The sequence below is a fragment of the Paroedura picta genome, chromosome 18, assembly GCF_049243985.1.
Source record: "Paroedura picta isolate Pp20150507F chromosome 18, Ppicta_v3.0, whole genome shotgun sequence".
NCBI lineage: Eukaryota > Metazoa > Chordata > Lepidosauria > Squamata > Gekkonidae > Paroedura > Paroedura picta.
Window position 1 is genome coordinate 6,628,970 of NC_135386.1, and position 22,277 is coordinate 6,651,246.

Below are 22,277 nucleotides of genomic sequence, written 5' to 3' on the forward strand. Positions count from 1 at the left end.
TAGTGGGGGCATCTGTGCCAGAGGATCGCCACGAATTGGACTCAGCTGAATGTTTGACATCATCACTGCCCGTTTTTTCAGCCTGTGCCCCTCTTCAAATGTGCCTGACTCACAGGGAGTCATATACCCCCCACCCGCATGGAGAGTGGCTGGTCTAAAGAAGGCGCCTCCGTTCAGTATAAATCGCAGGGCACATAACATTGGCAGCGTGTGCCCTCTGCTGGGCGGCATTCAGTATAGCTGTTCAACTGACTTGCTTGAGCACAGAGCCACAAGTCCCTCGACAAAGTTTGACAGCGGAGAGCACAAACGGTGCTCAAAAGCACCCCGGGTGACGTACGGCACAGAAGCAAGAGGGGCGCGCTCGAATTGCATTTCGGCTGCTAATTCTGTCGAGGACGGCACGGAAGAGGGGCGCTGGATTAACTGCACAGCAGCCGGTACCAAAACGGAACAGAACTTTATTAGGACATAAGCCTGGCCTGGCCTGGGCCCTGCTCAGCCGCAACCCGCCTCAGCCGGCAGCTGACAACACAGGTGAAAAGTGAAATTTAACAAAGGGTCCGTGTTAGAAGAACCGTACTATACAATAGATGAACATCACCGGATTCACAGCTGCCCACAACATAACAGGGAAATTAAGTGGTCGGAGTCTCGGATTGCCAGCACTGGGTTGGGAAAGACCTGGGGACTTTGGGGGCAGAGCCAGGAGTGGGCGGGGTTTGGGGCAGAAAGGGAGGGGCCTCAGTGGAGCATAAAGCGATGGGATCCACCCTTTGAAGCAGCCATTTTCTTCAGGGGAACTGATCTATGTCATCTGGAGAAGAGTTATAAAACCACAGGATCCCCAGGTCCCACCTAGGATTGGCAGCTCTATGAAGCCCCCTTTTTTTTCAAGATGAAAAAAAGCTGAAAAGCCCTACTGTTGACGACCATACAGTTACCAAAGGGCCAGGCTAAAATCTAGATTCAGTCTTATACGTTGCATTTCCCATTCAACCACAGCTGTGCCATGACGCTCACTTAAGGGCTTTTAGCCTGTGTGCTAAAAGTCAGTCTAAAACCCAGTCTAAAATCCAGTTGACTTTTCACAAGAACAGGAAACAACAGGACCATGGGACACCACCGAAAAAGAGCTGCGACTGTCATGGTTTTGCATGCAAAATGGAAAATGTTTTCATTGTATGAATGCCAGAAAAGGAAGGAATAAAATCTCAAGTCCCACAGATCTTAGTTGTGGTTGCCGGAAACGAATGTTATGCTTGGAATCACCCCACTAACGGCAGTAGGGTGTTGACCGCAGGTTTAGGCCCATTTCAAAGCTCAGAAGACCTAAGCTATAAATTGTTGCTTGGTCATCAAACAGCTGGAATATCGGTTCATCGCAGTTGTAAAAAGTGTCGTGTTACCCATCAAATAATGTTTCCAGAAGTTCATGATTCAGAAGTTTGGCCTTCAAATAAATAAGATATTTACAAGATCGCATGGCCTCTGCTGATGGCCATCTGATACGGGTTTCTCTGACCAGAGTACAAAACGTTGTCCGTCATTCTGACACACTTGAAGTATTTTAGTCCGCAAAGCAGGCCATGAACTGCTGTCGGTCGATGCAGTTAAAATCTGAGCACCAAAAACACAAAAAGACCCAAACCCAACCCAACACAGCATAAATCATCAAAGAACCAATAGATCAAAGTCAACTCAGAACCAGAGATGTAGATAGCTAAGAAATAAAACTATCTAGGTCTCCTCCAAAAACTCCTTCAAAAGCTCGGTTTTGACCTCGCATTGGAATATGGTCAAAGGAAGGTCAAGAGGAAGGAGGGAGTTCCGTAATCTTGGTACCACCACTAAGAAGGCAATGTCTTTTGAGTCCACCCTGATTAATCATGATAGATGGTGGGGCTTTTGAGAAAGACCTCTAAGGATGTTCTCAGTGAGCAGGCAGACAGGAAGTTGTCAGGGAACAGGAAGTTGCTTAAGTATCCCAGGCCCAGGTTCAGAATGATTGTTTCCCCCCTGGCCTCGTTGTTGAACTTTGGCCTCAAGTTTGAAGCCTTCCTCCAATCTCAGTAGCTCTTCCATTGGGAAAAGGCTGCTTCAGGACTGGAGGAAGGCAACTTGGATGGCTGGATCTACCCTGTTCTGTCGGTCACCTGCAGAAACAAAACACACCGATTGGCAGGATTGATTGACAGGGGTAGTCAACTTGTGGTCCTCCAGATGATCATAGACTACAATTCCCATGAGCCCCTGCCAGCAAATGCTGGCAGGGGCTCATGGGAATTGTAATGCATGAACATTGAGAGGACCACAGGTTGACTACCCCTTGATTGGAACACCTTACAATGTGCTATAAGTCTATGTCAGGGGTGGCCAAACTGTGACTAACCAGATGTCCAAGGACTACAATTACCCAGTGTTGGCAGGAGCTCATGGGAATTGTAGCCATGGACATCTGGAGAGCCACAGTTTGGCCACCCCTGTCTATGGGAATATCATTCTTTCCAGGCATTTGAGAATGTTCTTTTTTTAAGGATTCCTGATGGTGTGGAGAGAACCCTAGGTGCTCCTGCAGGGACGTTCTGAAGACAGCGCACTAAGTGAGGAATGGAGCCCGCAAGTTCATTGTGGGCGTGTCCCATTCCCACCCACCCCTCCCCAAAATGTCTCAAAACAGAGCCAGAATGGCACAGTGTTTCAAGTAGGATCCGGGAGACCCAAACTCAAATCTGGGAGGGACTGTGGCTCAGTGGTAGATCATCTGCTTGGCATGTAGAAGGTCCCAGGTTCAGTCCTTGGTCTCTCCAGTGGAAAGGACCAGGCAGTGGGCTATATGAGGACCTGAGCCCGCAGCCTGGAGTGTGGCTGCCATTCTGCGTAGACAATACTGACGATGGACCGAGGGTCTGAGTCCTTGTAAGGCAGCTTCATGTATTCCCACTTTGCCATGGAAGCTTGTTGGATGACCTTGGCTCAGCCAATACGCTCTCAGTCTAATCTATCTCTCAGGGTTATTGTTGTGAGTTCAGAACCGAAACAGAAGCAGGGAGGGTGAACAGTAGTGTGAGCAGTTCTGTGTCCCCCCTGGGGGAGAAGAGCCAGGCATAAATACCTAAATAAATAAACAAGGGCTTGTGCAGACGGTGTATCAGGACGACGGACATTAAGCAGCAAAGATCCTTTCACAACGCCTTTTCGAAACTACGGAAGAAGAGATTGTTCTGTTGCTCTCTTTCAAAAGTTGTATCCATCCATTGTCCTTTCCTGGTGAACACTGGCACGGAAATTCGTTCACAGGGTCACGCCTGGGACCATGGCTCCATTAATATGCTTGGCTGCTACAAATGCCTCTTTCGTGACCCACGTCTAGCCCCACGGGGCCTACAGAAACAGTTCTTGGGGGCCTGTGCCCCAGAGTCCCGTAATTCCATCTTCAAGGGCATACCCTGTCAAGGTATTCGTCCGTCTATTGCATGTCCGCTCACCTACTGCCTTTCTTCTGTTGCTTGGAAGGAATGTGTCTCAAATAACGACCCAAACTGGTCAGATGGCCACCCGCATAGTTGATGCACTTGGAACAAACAAACGTTCTGTTTGGTGGAGTGAATGTGTAATGGATGCGCCCGGGATGGATGACAGTTTTTTGTTGAGGTTCGGGAAGCCCAACCGCCAGTCTTCTTGCTGTTTCGATTCTATTGGCCCTCCCTCTCCTTGGCCGCCATGTTCCTCCTCGGCACGAAAACCATCTCAAGCAAGGGCTGCCTTTCGTTGGGGTGCAAAGAGAGGTCGTTGTTTTTCGGGATGCTCTGGAGGCCTTTGCCTTTGAGGGTCTGGATGCTGGATCGTTGGAGAAGAGAGACCAGGATGGCCTTCATCATCACCATGGCGATAAACTTCCCGACGCAACCCCGGGGACCAAACCCAAAGGGTTGGAAGTAGCGATGGGGGACCTGTACAAACATCAAACGAAAGTTCAGTTTCGGGGGGGGGCTGGCCATGTTGGCTTGCAGCAGAAAAGCAAAATTTGAGACTCGAAACATCTTAGAGACCAAAATATACATGAGAATTAGATTGTTGCAGATTATGTGGAAACACATAAAAGGTAAAGGTAAAGTTATCCCCTGTGCAAGCACCGGGTCATGTCTGACCCTTGGGGTGACGCCCTCTAGCGTTTTCATGGCAGACTCAATATGGGGTGGTTTGCCAGTGCCTTCCCCAGTCATTACCGTTTACCCCCCAGCAAGCTGGGTACTCATTTTACCGACCTCGGAAGGATGGAAGGCTGAGTCGACCTTGAGCCGGCTGCTGGGATTGAACTCCCAGCCTTATGGGCAAAGCTTTCAGACGGCTGCCTTACCACTCTGCGCCACAAGAGGCTCTGTGAGTGGGGCTCAGCAAAAACTTGGCCAGCCTTCCCTGCCTCTTGAAGTGTGAACCTTTAACCACACACACACACATCCATGTGTATGTAACAACTTACATTTTTCTCAAAGTTTTCCAGAGAGAATTCGTTGGGCTTTGGGAAGAACTCAAGTTTATGCATGCGCCCGATGTTCAAGATGATGTTGGTTCCCTTCTTCACAGGGTAGCCATCGATCACGTCGTCCCGCAGGGCCTTGCGCATTACTAAGTCCACAACCGGCTGGTATCTCATGCTCTCGTGAATGAAATTCTCCACCACTTTGAGCTTTGGCATGTCTTCGCTCTGGATGTCTCGGTCACCTGGAGGGAGGGAGGAAGACAAAGAGGCTGATCTCTGGTTTCCTGTTTCTCCCGGGAGGGAAAAGCTGGAAGAATAGGGCCACTTGTGTTTGGAATCTGGCCACATTTCAGGTGGGTTTTTCCTTTTCTTTTTCAATGCTCATCGTTTTTAAGTTTTGAAATATGACTTGATGTGCCAAAGGTCTGATTCTGAAACCAGGTGGATGAGCAGTTCTTGCTTTCCTTAACAAACCAATGACCCAGCAGTCCACTGGACAAAAACATTTACAAAAAATGCCACCCTCTTATTCCCCCCCCCCCCACCTCCATGTCCAGGCATGCTCTCTCCAAAAGTAAGAAGGGCCTTTACATTGGTCTAGTTTAGTGAACATTGGCCTGTATGTTACCACTGTGCTCAGCAAAGTTTTCAGCTAAGGAACGTCCCTTTGATGGAAGTGGCTGTTCCGCCAGCGGAAGAGATTCTGAAGTCGGAAGAAGGCTCTTCAGCTGCGAATGGGCAGGGTTGGGGGGCCAAGAAGGACCTCAGTGGAGTCTAATGCTATAAAGTCCACCCAGCCATTTTCTCCAGGGAATACTGATCTCTGTTGCCTGGAGATGATCTCTAGTTTCCACGTGACGACTGGCATCCCTACTTCTTACGCAGCCTTGGGTCAGTCTTGAGACTAAGAAAATCATGCTTAAAACTTCCTGGTCTATAGAACTGTCTTTAAAAAATCGTCAGGTTTACTGCCTTTGGATCACTAACCTTTTGTTCCTTTTCCAACGTGGAATTTTGCAAAAAGGGGATCATTTGTCTTGTGGATCTCTACCACCTGTCCATGGTCCCTTACCCATCACAGCCTGGATTTCCTTCATCATCGCCTCTTCCACATGAGGGTGTTCAGCAATCAGTGCTAACATGAAGAAGAGTGTCACCGAAAGAGTATCCGGGGCCGCTATCAGCATCTCCAGAACGCACTGGTTCACATTCTCTTTCGTTAGTTCCCCGCGGCTCTGTAACATTTAATGAGAAAAACAGTGACTGTTGGACACAGTGGACAACCGCATGGTCAAGACCAGGGGTAGTCAAACTGCGGCCCTCCAGATGTCCATGGACTACAATTCCCAGAAGCCCCTGCCAGCGAATGCTGGCAGGGGCTTCTGGGAATTGTAGTCCATGGACACCTGGAGGGCCGCAGTTTGACTACCCCTGGTCAAGGCAGACACAAATCAAGCAAACACCGAGGCCATATTTTTATGTTATGTGATGAGACTCTCAGGAAGGGTGAGGGGTCTAGGGTAGAGGGGGTGGAGTGATCAGATTTCAGATTTCGTTCTGTGGGCTTCTCCACATTTTTAGTTGCATTGCTTGTGTCCCACTGGCAGCCAGGCAAGGGATGTTCAGAGGTGGTTGGCTATTGCTTGCCTTCACATCATGACCCCCTGGTGTTCCTTGGAGGAACTACCACCCAAATTCTTGGAGGTTGCCCATCCAAATGCTGGCCACTGGGGGTCACCATAAATCATCTGTCACTGGGGGTCACCGTAAGTCATCTGCAACTTGTTTGGCATAATTCTGGAGTATGTCTGAGCCTAGCAGGCAAACAAATGGTTAATGTGTCCTCTGGAATGGCCCACTGGATGCTCATTTGATCCTGCATTGAGCAGGGGGTTGGACTAGATGGCCTGTATGGCCCCTTCCAACTCTATGATTCTATGATTCTATCCTGCGTTGAGCAGGGGGTTGGACTGGATGGCCTGTGTGGCCCCTTCCAACTCTGATTGTATGATTGTATGATTGTATGATTGTATGATTCTATGATTCTATGATTCTATGATTCTATGATTCTATGATTCTATGATTTGAAACTGCAAGCAAATCATTCTTCCTGTTGAATAGCTGGAGAAACAGATGCCTTAGAGTTTTGAATGCTTTATTTTTTAGGAGAGAGAAAAAGACAGATAATATGATCCCTGGATGGCACAGAGAATTGTGGCAAATAATGCACGACCCACTTCTAGAATTAATTTTGCTCAGATGGAAGTCAGGAGGGGCAATGTGCAGGACAGAGAGTGACACATGAACAATAAAAGCATGGGATGAGGAAACCCAGTTCATTCCTAGTTTGCAATGGGTGTGGCTGCAGGGAAATGGAAACAAATGCGCCCCTCAAATCAATGAAATCACATTCCTCCCTGCTGTAGGTGGTACATTCCAGGGCGTGTCCCGCTCAGATCAAAATTACCTGCGCAAAGATCAGCTGTGATGCAAAGTCCATGTGCTCCTCCAGTTTCTCGACAGTGGAGAGCTTTTGTCGTTTCTGCTCAATTAAGATTTCGATGGCTTCTTTCAGGTCCTTCCTGAAACAGAAAGGGACAGGCAACATCACATAAGGGCCATGGTGCTTCTCTGTGCCCACTCAGGAAGCCCACCCAGGAACTGGGCCAGATAATTCAGTATCTTGAAAGGTCCTTAAACGGGACGGGATTTCCGATTTAGTGCTTGTTCCACCATTTCTTGCTGAAAGGGATGGAAAGGGCTGTATTTCAGTATCTTGTTTGCAAGAACTCTGTTCATTCACTTGGCTTTTATTGATTTATTTTGATTTGATTTGATGTCAAGTTGCAGCCGGCATGGTGACCCCATAGGGCAGGGGCGGCCAAACTGTGTCTCTCCAGATGTCTGTGGACTACAATTCCCAGGAGCCCTTGCGGGCAGGGCTCCTGGGAATTGTAGTCCACAGACATCTGGAGAGACACAGTTTGGCCACCCCTGCCATAGGTTTTTCAAGCCAAGAGACGTTGAGATGGTTTCCCATTGCTTTTATATAGCCACCGCGTTTTAAAACAGATGACGAAAAGGACTCCCCCGTCCCTTGCCCTCAAATAATAGAACTTGAGGGCATCCACTGAAGCTAATGGGCCGTTCAAGACAGACAAAAAGAAATATTTCTTTACATGACAAGCAATTAAAATGTGGACAACAGGCATAGATAGCTTCCAAAGGGGAATAGTGGGCTGGATCTGAGCAGATATACATGGATTTCTTCTATCTACTGCGCTCTCCCAGCCTCACCCACCCCACAGGGTGTCTGTTGTGGGGAGAGGAAAGGGAAGGCAACTGTAAGCCCCTTTGAGCCTCCTTCAGGTAGGGAAAAGCAGCATATAAGAACCAACTCTTCCTCTTCAGTAATATCAGGGCTCTCTCAGCCTCACCCACCCCACAGGGTGTCTGTTGTGGGGAGAGGAAAGGGAAGGCAACTGTAAGCCCCTTTGAGCCTCCTTCAGGTAGGGAAAAGCGGCATATAAGAACCAACTCTTCCTCTTCAGTAATATCAGGGCTCTCCCAGCCTCACCCACCCCACAGGGTGTCTGTTGTGGGGAGAGGAAAGGGAAGACAACCGTAAGCCGCTTTGAGCCTCCTTCGGGTAGAGAAAAGCGGCATATAAGAACTAACTCTTCTTCTTAGGGCAATTTCCTACTGAAGTCACTGGAGGACTCCCTACAAAGCGTAGCTTCTTTTCTTTCCAACATGGTAGCATTTCCTCAGCATGGATTGAAAGTGCATAGCCCAGCATGGGTGACAGCAACCACGGTTTCTTTTCAGCCATCCTGGCCTACCCTCAGCCTAGGGGAAGACCCTTTATTTGCACAACAGCATGACTCTCGACTGTCCAATGTTTGCCGCCACTCACACAGACTTCTCGTATTTCCTGTACAGCCACGAGATCTTAAAGAAGATGTCGGGTTTCAGCAGGAGCGCTTGCCAAGCATCGAAGTAGTTTTGGATTTTGAGCACGATGGCGTTTTCTGGAATACAGAAGATGGAAAGGTAAGTGGAGGCATACCTGACATGCGCCACGCCCTTTATTGAGTCGGGGCTGATCCAAGGAGCCAGTGTGGTCTAGTGGTTAGCATGTTGGGCCAAGATGGTGGAGACATCAGTTCGAATCACCATTTAGCCACTGGATTTTTGCTCTTAAAGGGAGCAGCCCTCTCCCCTCTGCTCAGCTACTTCAGGCTGTTTTATTCAGCCCCTTTACATTAAAGGGGGTGCACAAGAAAGCCTGTTTTAAAGGGACTGAGGTCTCTTTTACCAAGGTTTATGCGGCCATGAACCAGTTCGGTTCATGAATGGATCTCCCCATTAGGTTTGGCTCACGGTTCGGTAACGAACCACATTTTGTTGGTTCATGCCCACCCCTGCTCTTTTGATTTAATTTCAATCCATCGGTTCTGGTCCAGCTTTCCGGGGCAACGGAAAACAACTCCATTCTCTCTGTGATGAGCTCTTCGGATACTTGACTATCACAGCACATCTCAGTTTGCTCTGGTTGTCCCCCCCCCCCCAATAGTAAGGTAAAGGTAAAGGTATCCCCTGTGCAAGCACCGAGTCATGTCTGACCGTTGGGGTGACGCCCTCTAGCGTTTTCATGGCAGACTCAATATGGGGTGGTTTGCCAGTGCCTTCCCCAGTCATTACCATTTACCCCCCAGCAAGCTGGGTACTCATTTTACCGACCTCGGAAGGATGGAAGGCTGAGTCCACCTTAAGCCGGCTGCTGGGATCGAACTCCCAGCCTCATGGGCAGAGCTTCAGACAGCATGTCTGCTGCCTTACCACCCTGCGCCACAAGAGGCTCTAATAGTAGAAGATAGCTAATGTTCAAACATGGGGGAAATGTCGATGATTCTTCTGGGCATGTGCAAAGCACATTCCCTTCTCTTCTAAAGAATTATCCTGCTGTTACACATCTTGCAATACGGGAGCATGGGTGTGTGTGTGTGTGTGTGTGGTGGGAATTGCTTGACACTCTCATGGTAGGCATTAACCACTACAGATGTTGCAGTATTTTGCTAGAATGTGTTGTGGATACTAGCCTCATCCAATGCTTTTGTTAGATTAGCAGACTGTTTAGTCCTACTTAGCTGGAGAAAAGCACCGATGCCGGATGAAAATATAAGCAAAGCTCTCTCCCACACGAATCCCACGGAGGTGTTGCTTTGGCTTGGCAGCATGATAAAAATACTTCCTTGCAAAGCACCAGGACTGGGATTCACAGATTCCTGCGAGGAAATTTCTCACTGATCTGTTCGGGTGAAGCTAGCTCCCCACGCACCTCATTTGTTAGATTTTGGCTACGTACCCTCTCGTTTTAGGGCCCTGACAAAGTTGGAGCACGGTTCAGGGCCCATGGGGCATCTAAGTTCATAGAACCTCTGGCAGAAAATCCTGCCTATGGGGAGAATGTTGAAGCTATGGGCACATCTCTCCCTAGAATAAAAATCACAACTAACAGAATTAAAGCCCACCTTTCTCAACTTTTTTTTTACCATTGAGAAATCCCTTAAACATTCTTCAGGCTTTGAGAAACCCCAGAAGTGGCGCAATCATGCAGAATATGGTTGAGAAGCAGAGCTGTGGACACGCCCACCCGGGGCTCCTCCCCTTCCTGCCCCCTCTAGGCCCATCATTGGCCATTTTAGGGGGGGGTAGGTCAACATGAACCATTTTGTATGGCGAGATCAGTATAACCCCTGTCATCGGACAACTTCCCTGTCAGTTGCATACCTGTGATTCCCTCTTATTTTCCCTAAAGCCAGACCATTAGAGAATCCGCTCCGTCTGAAGGTTTTCAAATATTACTTACAGCATTCTTTCAATTGACATGAGTTATAACAATGACATTAACAAAGGGGGAGTTCAACCTTTGAATGCCCATCCCTCACCTGCCGTAAGTAGCCCAGTACATTTGCTTCCAGCCACAAGGTGTACGAAACCTTGATTCATCACCAAATTTTGACGAGAGGCCTTGTCTACACTGAGCCCTATTCCCTTTTGTTCATATCTGCAAGCTATTTCTTACAACATCTTTTCGGATCAGACCCTAGAAACAGGATTGCAGAGAAATATACGGGAAAAACAGAACTGTAGTACCATCGAGGGGAACCCCCAGGAAAAGTCTGTTGGACGTGTCCAGCATGATACACCTCATGAGGTTCAGGGTGTTGATGTAGCCCAACTCGGCCGTCCCCTCCTCCAGACGATCCAGGTGTTCTCTCGTTGAGTCCACGCAGATAGTGATCATCCTCACAAGACCTGGACCTGACAGAGCTGAAGTTTCACAAAGGACCCAAATAAATAAATAAAGCTGTCACATTTGGTAGTAAACCCCTAGGTCAGTGGTTCTCAACCTTCCTAATGCCACGACCTTTTAATACAGTTCCTCATGTGGTGGTGACACCCAACCATAAAATTATCACAGAAATTACACCGAAACTGACCAATGGTGTGAAGATCCATTATTCAGGATTGCATATAAATTGGGTTTTTTCCCCAGGGTTTCTCAGTTCAGTTCTGACTCTTGTCCCACCATGCCGATCTCGCTCTTTTCTGCTGCTCCAGACAGACGATCGCTCAATCTCGATCTACCCCACAAGGCTGTTGTGTGGATGCCCTCCCGGCCAAGCTGCTTGCCCTGCCGTGACCCCTGTGAAAGGGTCATTCGACCCCCAAATGGGTCCTGACTCCCAGGTTGAGAATCACTGCCCTAGATTCTCTGGGCACACAGCCTAGGGGGAGCCTTTAGATGCCATGCAAAAATCCCCCCTCTCCCCCAGCCACTGGCAGGGAATGTGGGTGTAAGGCTGCCATATCCAGGCTGGGAAACTTCTGGGGATTTGGGGATAGAGCTTGGGGAAGACAAGGACCCCAGAGTGGTACAGTTGCATAAAGTTCACCCCCCCCCCAAGCATCCATTTCCTCCAGGGAAACTTTATAGTCTGGAGATGAGCTGTAACTCCAGGGGATCCCCAGGTCCCGCCTGGAGGCTGGCATCCCTAGCTGCAGCCCCCTGTTGCCCTTTGGCCTGACAAATGGACCATTTCCCCCCTTAGCAATCCGAATGCCATCCCAGGAAAGCGAAGCAAAGGCTAAGACGGGAAGAAAAGTAGCCGAGAGAGCAATCCGAAGCTGGCCTGTTCAGACTCCTCCTGGGAGAGCGCTCTGGATCGCAGCCTGTGCCGTTTTACCTTTGGTGAAGAAGGGCCGGATTTCTTTCCAGAGCGCCGGGTTGTTGTTAAAGATGATACCGTTCTCGTGCATGCCGATGCACTTCAGGCCCAGCTTGCTCCCGAACCTGGAGATGTAGTGTCCGTGCTTCATGACGTGGAACATGCTCGAAGACCTAAGAAGCCGGAGGAAAGGGCGTGGCGTCAACAGCTTGCTTCGGCCTCCACCATTCTGCTCTACGCGGAGCCAGTGTCAACGTACCCTGAGGAAGGCTGCCAGCTCTGGGTTGGGAAAGACCTGCAGACTTTGGGGGTGGAGCTGGGAGTGGGCGGGGTTTGGGGAAGGGAGGAGCCTAAGTGGAATATAACGCTGCAGAATGCACCCCACCAAAGCAGCCGCTTGCTCCAGGGGGGCTGATCTTTTGAGTCTGGCATCCCTAGGGAGGCGGACGTTGCCAGGACCCTGGGCATCCTGCTGCTGATGCCCCTGCCCTGATCCTTCCCCCTGCTGCCCACCTATCTAATCTTTCCTACCCACTCTGCCTCCCGGCTCCCAGCTGCAGGCACTGTCCAGTGCCCATCATTGTCAGGGAAAGGGCATGCAGGTGGTGAGCTTCAGTGGCCAGAGAGTTCGTGAGGAGGCCGGAGGGGGGGATGCACAGCAGGCACACAGGTCAGCAGCTGGGAAGGGAGTCGATGGACAGGGGGGCACCATGGCAGGTAGGGGAGGGAGAGGACACGCACCCATTGGATAATGCACTTCCAAGGTGCTTTTGCAGCTGGATTTTCCTGTGCGGAACAGGAAAATCTACTTCTAAAGTGCATTGAAAGCGCATTATCTTACATGTGCAGGACAGGCCCTGAACTCTGTAAAGAAATGGTACCCGTAGACATCATGATGATGATAACACTACAGCTGATTTTAGCCAGAAGGCTGAGAAGCAATTGATAACAACAACAACAACAACAACAACATTCTTATAGCCTCCCCTTTAAAAAATTATTATCATTCTATTCTTAAAGCCTGCCCTTCCCAGGTGGGCTCAGGGCGGGTAACTAAAAACCTTCTGGGAGCATGCCTTGTACTTTGTTGCCCCTAAAGGCGCTCCTGGACTCAAACTGTGTTCTGCTTTTAAGCGACAAAATTGGTGAGCCTGCACACAAGAAAACTATTGCCTGAATAAGGCTTTGTTGGTGTTAAAGGTGCTTCTGGAGTCCGATTTTGTTCTGCTGCTCCAGACAAACAGGGTGACTCCCCGGAATCTCTGTTCTGTTGTTAGACTCGTATGGATTAATCTGAATGGCCTTTAGGGGGAGCTAGAAGCTTAAAGATATCCCAGTGATGGCACAGTATGGGAAATGCCAGGAGCCTGTATTCCTTTCTACCTTTTGCTTGCATTTTCCTTTGGGAGGCATTTGGCTCCCTATATCTTAAAAGGACACCGCGATCTAGCCCAATGCAGTTTAGCAAGACCCGTCTCTTTCTGTTTAAGAATCAGTGATTTTGACTGGTTGCACAATTTAAAAACAGAGATGCCCGATGTTATGGATCAGACCCATTTCATCCAGCATCCTGCTTCTCACAGTAATCATCCTGGAAGGCCCACAGCAGGGGCTCAGCGACCAAAGCCGTCTGCTTCTGCTTCAAGCAATGGGCATTTAAAGGAGTACTGCTTCTGAACCTGGAGGTTCCATGGCACCATCATGATAAATAACCTTTTTATGGAGGTAACCTCCGTGAATTTGTCTAATTCCTAGCAAATGAGGGGAGGGGGGACACCGGAGTGTTCTCTGCCCCCCTCCCCAAATCTGGAGCAGGCCCTTCCCCCACCTGCAGTAATTCCCCAGTTGCATAAATCAAAGATTTACTTGCTAATAATGAGGGTCTCTTCTCCGTTGATCCAGACTCTCATGAATTCACCGTACATCTCATTGTAGTAGTTGCAAGCGCTCCCCACGCCCATCCAAAGAAACCTCCAGTGAGATATAAGCGGGCCGATGCCCATACAATAACCAGGGCCTAAGGGGAGGGAGGGAAGTAGGACTGATTAGCACCAGCAGGCAGAGAAGACAAAATACAAAGTACTTTACAGAAGGGTTGGGGCTCAGTGGAAGAGTCTCTGCTTGGCATGCAGAAGGTCCCAGGTTCAATCCCCGGCATCTCCAGTTAAAAGGGCCAGGCAGGAGGGGATGAGAAAGACCTTGACCTGAGGCCCTGGGTCAGGGGAAGAGTCTCTGCTTGGCATGCAGGAGGTCCCAGGTTCAGTTCCTCCAGTTAAAAGGACCAGGCAGGAGGGGATGGGAATTACCTTGACCTGAGACCCTGGCTCACACCTGCTTGGCATGCAGAAGATCCTAGGTTCAACCCCTGGCATCTCCAGCTCAAAAGACCAGGTGATAGGTGATGGAAAGGCCTTGACCTGAGACCTGGGCTCAGTGTAAGAGCCTCTCCTTGGCATGCAGAAGGTCCCAAGTTCAACCCCTGGCATCTCCAATTAAAAGGACCAGGCAGGAGGTGATGGGAAAAACCCTGGCTCAGTGGTAGAACATCTGCCTTTCATGGCACCTCAACCCGAGACCTTGACGGACGAACCATCTAATTCAGCAGGAGGCAGCTTCATGTCTGTATCATGAGCAGTTTTAGCTGAGAGTTCCCCCATCTACCCATGAAGTTTACACGGGGAAATTGGAATTGGCTCACATCTGAATTGTTCTTTTTTTCTTACGTTCCCAGTGTGAACTCTGGTGTTTAGATTTTGAATGCTGCTTTTGATGCCCCTGCAGGACATTTTATGGGCTTCCCCCCCCCCTCCGAACTTTCTTACTGCATTTCTTTTAATCATTTGCAAGGTTGTCAGCCTCCAGGCGGGGCCTGGAGATCTGGAATGACAACTCACTTCCAGATGATAGATGTCAATTCCTCTGGAGACATCTGGCTTTGGGTTTTTATATCCCTTCTCCCCACTAAGGCCTTGCCCTCAAATCTCCAGGCGTTTCCCAACCCAGAGTTGGCAACCCTGATTTTTTGGTGTGTGCTGTATGCAGAGCCCCCCTCCATCAGACCCAGCAGAGTTTGACCCTCTTTTTCTCAATGGCTTCTCCCCACTCCCCACCCTTGGGGTCCTTTGTACGAAATGGCTCATTCTTTCAGCCTAGCTGTGGCTGGTCAAAAACGGGGGCACGGTGGTTCTGAGGTATGGGGAGGGTTTCACGGGGGCCTGGCCAAACACAACATCCTTTCCGCCCTTGAGAGGGACGTTTCCAAGTTGCATTATTGGATTAGTGAAAAGCAACTAGGATCCCCCCACCCAGCTTTTGGCCTGAAGGATCTGCTGTTCCCCCAGCTTCCTAGAGGAGAAGAGGGGAACCCCCTGTGGCTTTTACACCTGTCGAATAACGTCTTCCAAGCCAGCGTCCATGAGCGTCTCTTGCCGTTCCCCACAGGAAAAAGCCAGCAGCAAAGGGCCTTGAGAACGGAGGGGAAGGGGAGGGGAGGCTGTGTGAAAACACCTCTCCCGTTCTTTCCGATCCCACCTCCTCAGACGGGCCTTGCGTCAAGTTACCTGGGATTGACGAGGTTTCTTCCAGGTTCCACATGAGGAAAAGGAAGGCCATCAGCAGCAAGAGAGGCCAAGCGGCAGCGGGCACCGTCTCGGAAACCACCCGGCTGATGTTGTAGTGACCGGGGCTTAAGGGCTCCTCGATCATCTCGTCGGGCGGCCAACCTGGGAGGGCAGAGGAGCGGAAAAAAAGAAAACGCCGGCTCCGTCAGAAGCAGGCGATCCTGCAGCCCCCTAGGCTTGGCCCAGTGCCTTGAAGAAATGAGGCTCTTCCCCGATTAGCTTTGTTTTATAACAAAGCGGGTTGTTTTAGACAAGACAGCCGGAGCGCCAAGTCAAAACAAGAGGCTGAGAAAGATACACATCATGCCCAACAAGAGCAAAGCATTTCTGGCCTTGGTATCGGAGCTCAGGATGCTGTCAGGGCAATCGGAGGCCCACGGAGGCCCTATCTTCCTGCTACCCTTGAGTAGCCCGTGGTGACGTGGACCCCTGACTCAGTGCCAACTCCCCAGTCAAAACCAACAAAATGAAATTCCTTGCTGGGGGCAGAGGTCTCCCCTGAGCGGCCTTTCATCCACGCATTCCCTGCCCAGATTCTGGGGCTGGGGGCGGCCGGTGTCCTTGGATAGCCACGATAAGTCGGGTGGATTTTCCCAGCAGGGTTGGAACACACTTGTGGGGTGAGGAGTGATACTGTTCATGAGTCTAATTGGGTTCTGCGTATCTCAGAAAGCTTGGGATTTAATAATAATAATAATCATCATCATCTTTATTCTTATTTCCTTCTATTCCTGGTAGTTGGGGGTGGGTTACGATACATTCAAACAATCCATTGGAAACACCGCAACAGTATAAATATTATTACTAAAAACATTCGGTAGTCTTCTTCTTCAGCAATCTCAGGGCTCCCTCAGCCTCACCTCCCTCACAGGGTGTCTGTTGTGCTCTGCTCCCCACCCATATCCTGCATGATTGTGCTGGGATTTCTTGAAACCTGAATGTTTCCGGGGTCTCTCAATGGTGAAAAAGTCGAGAAAGGCTGGCCTAGACTAAGCCTTAACAGACATAGCCACTGGGCACTGCATGGATGGTGAGTCACATGTATGGACCAGCGGGCCCGATGAAATCAATGGAGGCCTCTTACTTCTCAAAAACAGGCCTGGATCAAGGCCAGCATGAATCGTGTCCCAGCTTGCCCTTTTAGTGTCCATGTCCTCCAATCAAATAGGAGCCATCTACATGGGAAGTATGCGGTGGGATCTCAAGGATAGGGGAAGAGGGGGCCAACATCTCCCGCCCACCACTTCCCCAGCTGACCTTTTGCCTGTCCTTTTCTCCTACCCATTTCCGATTAGGGAGGCCAGTTCTCAGGTGGGACCTGGGGATCCCCTGGTTTTACATTCCCCAGGAGACAGAGATCAGTTCCCCCGGAGAAAATGGCTGCTTTGGAGGGGGGACTCCGTAGCTTTTATACTCCAGGGGTAGTCAACCTGTGGTCCTCCAGATGTTCATGGACTATAATTCCCATGAGACCCTGCCAGTATTTGCTGGCAGGGACTCATGGGAATTGTAGTCCGTGCACATCTGGAGGACCACAGGTTGACTACCCCTGAGAGGTCCCTCCCTGACCCACTCCCAGCTCCACCCCCAAAGTCTCCAGATCTTTCCCATCCCAGAGCTGGCAACCCTATTTCTGATCAGGGGAGTTAACCTCCCACCACCCCAGCTCTGATCCCTCCCGGATCTCCCAGCAGCTGCTGCCTGGGTCCCACCGTCAAACTCCAACGTGGCTTGGCTTGTTTTGTTTTCGTTCTTACTCTCTGCAGCCTGCCAACCGTTCTGAGAGCTTTCTCGGCCTTGAATTCCTCGGAGACGCACTCTCGCCGAAGAAGGCTTGTTGGGGGAAGGATTCTGACGGTAGGGAGAACCCATTGATCCTTTACGTCCCCGTGAAATTCGTGTCTCGGGACGTGGTGTTCTCAGTTTTCAATTATGGACTAGGCATTTGAACGCCGAAGGAGGCAGCGCAAGGTACACTTTGAAACCGGCCTCGTATCACCCGAGGACATTACTTTGGGAGTCGGAGTTGACAAAGGAAGCACTTAGCGGGTACCTGTCGGGCATTCTACGGATTGGGTACAGCCGAGAGGAATCATCTGTGGCAGTTCAGCTCCGGGGGGTTGGGGGAGAGGGTTGTCGTTTAAGAACAAGAAGCTTTGTTTTCAGCCAAGGGAGCTTGGATCCAGTTCCACCTCCAAGGCCATACGTGGTCTGGGCCCTGTGTGTCTGAGGGACTGCCTTTCCCAATAAATGCCCACTTGCTGGTGATCCCCGGGCCCAGAGAAATCCAATTGAGCCCTGGCACCTGCCTCGTGGAATGAGCTGCTGAGGGGGATCCGGACCCTGGCAGGATTTTGCAGGGCCACCTCTGTTTTTAGCACTATGGATTTCCCTGTCAGAAATAGGAATGCAAGCCGTTTGGGCCGCTGTCCCCTCCCCTCCTCAAGCATGAAATCCCGTTCTAGATCCCTTCCCAGTCATTCCTGATTTTTTTTGTTTGCCTTGATGGACCCCAGAGGGTGCATCAATGCAGTTGGAGAGTCTCCTTGTGCAGGCCCAGCACTGTAAGGACATGACCTGTTGCCTCTCTTTCTCTCTCAGATCCTGTTGTATTCCTGCAGAGCTAGTGGATTATCCTCGGCCTCCTGAGATGACTCATAGAGACACTTAAGGAGAGCAGCCTTTAGTTGAGTTGCCAGAGTATTCCGTGAGGAATATTCCCTTACAGATGGCATGCACTACCTTGGGCAGAGCCGCCCTGTGGCTGGCTTAGTGCTATCCTTCCCCACTAATCTTCTGAAAATGTAATGCGCTAGCTTAAAAAAAAAAATCCGTAGAAGTGAAAGGCAATTTGGCCTGTTTCAATGGGAAGGGAAAGAGTTTAAGTGAAGCCATAGCAAAATAACTAAAGGAGTGACCCCCCAGGGTAAGGGAATGCTCGGTCATCCTTTAAGCCCCCTGCCCTGCCTACAGGTTAGAGCAGGGGTAGTCAAACTGCGGCCCTCCAGATGTCCATGGACCACAATTCCCAGAAGCCCCTGCCAGCATTCGCTCCTCTGCCAGCCCCTTGGCCAGTTTATCCATGTAGCACATGACCATGACCCGCACTTTCAGAAGGCCCACAAGGTGCCTTCCCCCCATGGAACAGGGCTATAGCCTCTTTCCTCCCCCCTTTTCGTTCTTCAGGGGCACTCAGAGTGACACTCCTTTCCAATGTGGAGGGCCCCTCGGCCCCCTGTCTGGCTCCTTCTGCCACACTTGTAAACCACTCCTGATCCAGCCGTCCACAGACTTCTCCAAGTGAGACTTTCCTACTTCTGTCTCCCTCCGCACTCCCCTGAAATATTGTTCCAGAAGGTGGGAGGTGTCTGGATTCTCAGCACCACCCAAGCAGGGGTCTACAGTGGGGAGGGGGTGGGGACCAACAAAAAATTGCCTTCCCGCTCTTCTGCAAGCAAAAAAACCCCAATTATTTTGGGAGAACGGTCTGGTTGAGAGAGACGCAGCTAGACACGTGTTCTGAACATCTGAAAGCGTTGCGCGAATGTTCCCTTCCCAGTTCTCCATACAACGTGGTCTGTGGGGCCAGACCTGAAGCATCATAGCAAAGGGAGTGCACACTGTGGGTCTCCTGGCCCCCCTCGTCCATTGGCAGCCAGCGGCCATCTTTTATCGGGCTATCAGGAGCTCCGTGGCTGTTATTTACCTAAGGCCGACCTGTGAAGTGGGGAACAAGACATGCTGTCGGGGAAGCACGGCGTGATAAGCAACTAATTGCCGGAACGACGCCGTCTCTCCCCTTTTGTCCTCTCGAAAGGAGAAGAATACGACAAAATGAAAGGTTGGCAGGGCGTTCCGTCATTCCGCAGCGCTAACTTTTGCACGCTTTCCAAAGCCCGGCTCCTCTGCCAGCCCTCATACCTTTTCAGACAAAGAAAGGGAGAAAGAAGAGGCCCTCGGTGTAATCACGAAGAATAACTCCCGCCAACGCACCGTGATTTCAAGTTGTACCTTTTTTGTTCCAACTCCTTTTTAGTCCCAATGGCGGAGGGCCATTAGCTCATAATAGCCCTTGAAAGGAGAGTCGGAAGGAAGAGGGCTTGCTGGGAATGGACCTACGGACACCAACGCAGCTGCATGCCCTCTCCCCCACTAAAAAATCATCCCATCCACCATCCTCCTTCCCCTATTTCGGATTTGAACAGGTGTTTGTCTTTAGCACTTCTGCCTGCGCTTCTGAAAGTCTCTTCCGTAATAATAACCCGAAAGTTCATTTTCAGAGGGCAGGAAGGGCCCTCGGTGCGGGTCAGAATTTGACGAGGCTAGAGCTAGTCGGGACCTGACACCGCTTCCCTTTCGTTAACTGGGCTATCCTCCCCTGCAGAGTTACCCCCTTTCTGCCTCTCCTGAAGCCAAAGGGTTTAGAAGGCTGTAATGCTGCTTATGACAACTCTGTAGGTTTTTCTCTAGCGATCTGGGATGTCATGCTTTTTGTCCCTCAAAGCAAGGCACTATTGAGACCTTCCTTTGGGTAGTAAAAAGAAGAAGAAGAGTTGGTTCTTAGATGCCGCTTTTCTCTACTCGAAGGAGTCTCCAAGCAGCTTACATTCGCCTTCCCTTTCCTCTCCCCACAACAGACACTCTGGGAGGGAGATGAGGCTAAAAGAGCCCTGATATTCCTGAAGAAGAAGAAGAGCTGGTTCTTATATGCCGCTTTTCTCTACCCGAAGGAGTCTCAAAGCAGCTTACAATCCCCTTCCCTTTCCTCTCCCCACAACAGACACCCTGTGAGGTGGGTGAGGCTGAGAGAGCTCTGATATCTCTGCTCAGTCAGAACACTTTTATCAGCACTGTGGCGAGCCCAAGGTCACCCAGCTGGTTGATGTGGGGGAGCAGGGAATCAAACCCAGCTTGCCAGATTAGAAGTCCACACTCTTAACGACTACACCAAACTGGCTCTTTGAGATTAATGGGATTAAAAAACCCACACAGCTCTTCTTTTCTTGACTTTTCTCTCCAGATCTTTCCTTTGCTCAAATTCCTATTTCCCAGACTGGTTTTTCAACTATGGGGAGGGGGCGGGATGGGGGAGAGAGATGGGATCCACGAATGCTCCCCGTAACTTCTCCTATGGGAGAAAAATCAAATGGGGGAGGCAGATTTTGGGCTGAAGAGCAACCATAAAGGAAAGAGTTAAACCACCTCTTCCCACCCATCAACCTGTCTTGTATTAAAAATATGCTCGGGTGGAAGAATCGAAGAAGTCCATCAATTGTCTGAGGCTAGTAGCATATTTGCATCTTATGTACAAAGTTGTTTTTCAAAACAGGCAGAGATACTGAAAAGGCACTATTCCTCCATAAACCTCTGCTCTCTGTCTCTCTTAGCCATCTCCTAGGTTTTGGCATCTTAACGCCTTTATTTTGTTCAAAACATCTTATCCCTAGTTCCCCACAAGAAGATAGCAGAATGCAAGCAGAGGAATCAGGAGCAGTTTATAAATTCTTCCAGATTGATTTGCATTCAGTGGACAAACTTCCTCGCAAATATCATCCTTTTGGTACGTCCCTTGGTTCTTCTCAACTGGCTTCAAAACAGCACCCTAGTTTTGGAAACCAAATGCATATTTCCAAACTAGGAAGAATAGAAATACCAGAACAACAGAATTAATTTTGACTTGAATCAGAAGAGAGGAAATTTAGTTTATGAAATAGGCTAGCTCACATTGTCCAGAAAAGAGAGAACATCACATGAAGTTCACAGGTAGCCTCCCAAAACATCCTTTGAGAGTCACCAGCTCTTTATACCTCTCCAAGTCAAACAGAAGTTTTTGTTGCATTCGCTCCTGCTTGAAATACATCCCCCCCTCCAATTGAAATCAGCCCTGGAGAAACTCTACACTCCTTGGAATTCTTGTAGGATGAAGCCCCTCAAAAGCTTTTTTGTTTTGGCTAATGGAAAGAAAGAGAAGGAATAATGGGAAGGAAAAATGCATAGCAGTTTTGGCATCTCATTGCTGCAATCAGTTAAAAGTTACAAAATCACAGTGCAACCCTAAACAGGTCTACTGAGAAGTAAATCAAAGGGACTTCACTCCCTGTTAAGGGTGTTAAGAGTTGCATCCTACGATCTCTTTTAATTTCAGCTCAAGAAAACCTGAGCAGGATAAATTCTCCATTTCTCTTCTGAGTCCGGAGGAAACTGAGAAGCAAATGTCAGTCGTCTTTGAATCATAGTCAGCCTTGCAGAAAAAGAAAGTTAGGCATATCTAGAAAACTACACAAAAGAGAGGGGAAAGACCTACAAAGCCTCAAACAGCTTTTCATTGTGGCTTTCTGTCTGAAATAGAGAAAGTTTAAATCAAGTTACCTTCTTCTTTTCCCACTTCCGTATTCCTAGGTCCTATTCTGGCTAATGATTCGCTCCTGTTAAAGATCAGAAAAAGATTTTCTGATGATCACTCTTTGCGGAGCATCTTTTTATGAAGGTACTTCTTGTTGCTAAGAGATTGGTTGCTAAGAGATTATTTTGTGTGTGTGTGTGGGGATGTGGATGTGGATGTGTTAGGGCAGGGGGCTTTGCCGCTGAAAGGAGAGTTTTTGCAATTTCACCTCTAGAGCAGAATGTACTCAAGCCAAAATATCCAGTGTGAAGGGGAGAGGGAAGAAACCAGTTGGGAATGAATCAAACAGTTGAGAAGCCCTGAAGAGGTCTGAGATTGTTCTGAGAGACGGGATGACAAAGAACAATGGGATGATATCAATTTGACGGGAACTTTGAAGTGATTCATGGAAGATAGATCTCCAAGTTTTTGGATCACCTCGTATTCCTTCTCTTTGGTAGCTTGTAGTGATGCAAAACTCATGAGGTCATGGCAGCCAATGAATCATAGAATCATAGAGTTGGAAGGGACCATACAGGCCATCTAGTCCAACCCCC

The 22,277-nt window shown here is 49.4% G+C and overlaps 2 protein-coding genes across 3 annotated transcripts in view; one reads left to right on the forward strand and one right to left on the reverse strand.

The window, feature by feature from the left end:
• The window catches only part of AP4E1 (adaptor related protein complex 4 subunit epsilon 1), a 117,212-nt gene that overhangs the window by 85,813 nt on the left and 9,122 nt on the right, over window positions 1–22,277 (forward strand). The window contains exons 14-15 of the mRNA XM_077318075.1: window positions 4,588–4,836; window positions 8,426–8,536. The gene's annotated coding sequence lies outside the window, so the exon portion shown is untranslated. The remainder of the gene's footprint in view (window positions 1–4,587; window positions 4,837–8,425; window positions 8,537–22,277) is intronic.
• On the reverse strand, window positions 387–22,198 carry CYP19A1 (cytochrome P450 family 19 subfamily A member 1). Of its 2 annotated transcripts, XM_077318083.1 has the most exons (10): window positions 21,708–22,198; window positions 15,279–15,440; window positions 13,585–13,735; window positions 11,737–11,891; window positions 10,643–10,819; window positions 8,400–8,514; window positions 6,951–7,065; window positions 5,556–5,718; window positions 4,484–4,725; window positions 387–3,953 (listed from the first exon to the last, which is right to left on the reverse strand). In XM_077318083.1, the coding sequence occupies exons 2-10, from the start codon at window positions 15,421–15,423 to the stop codon at window positions 3,696–3,698; spliced, it is 1,521 nt and encodes a 506-aa protein (XP_077174198.1). In that variant the 5' UTR covers window positions 15,424–15,440; window positions 21,708–22,198; the 3' UTR covers window positions 387–3,695. The 2 variants fall into 2 exon arrangements, with proteins under 2 accessions (XP_077174198.1, XP_077174199.1); XM_077318084.1 differs by lacking the exon at window positions 21,708–22,198 and having other exon boundaries at window positions 10,643–10,810; window positions 15,279–15,520.

What these genes read in the sequence shown, in the direction of transcription:
- CYP19A1 (XM_077318083.1), bottom strand. Translation starts at nt 15,423, where the DNA reads ATGATCGAGGAGCCCTTAAGCCCCGGTCACTACAACATCAGCCGGGTG. An exon ending in GGAAATCCAGGCTGTGATGG is followed by an intron (nt 4,726 to 5,555) that starts GTAAGGGACCAT and finishes CCCTCCCTCCAG; the next exon opens with GTGACCGAGACATCCAGAGC. An exon ending in TGGAAAACTTTGAGAAAAAT is followed by an intron (nt 3,954 to 4,483) that starts GTAAGTTGTTAC and finishes ATGTTTGTACAG; the next exon opens with GTCCCCCATCGCTACTTCCA.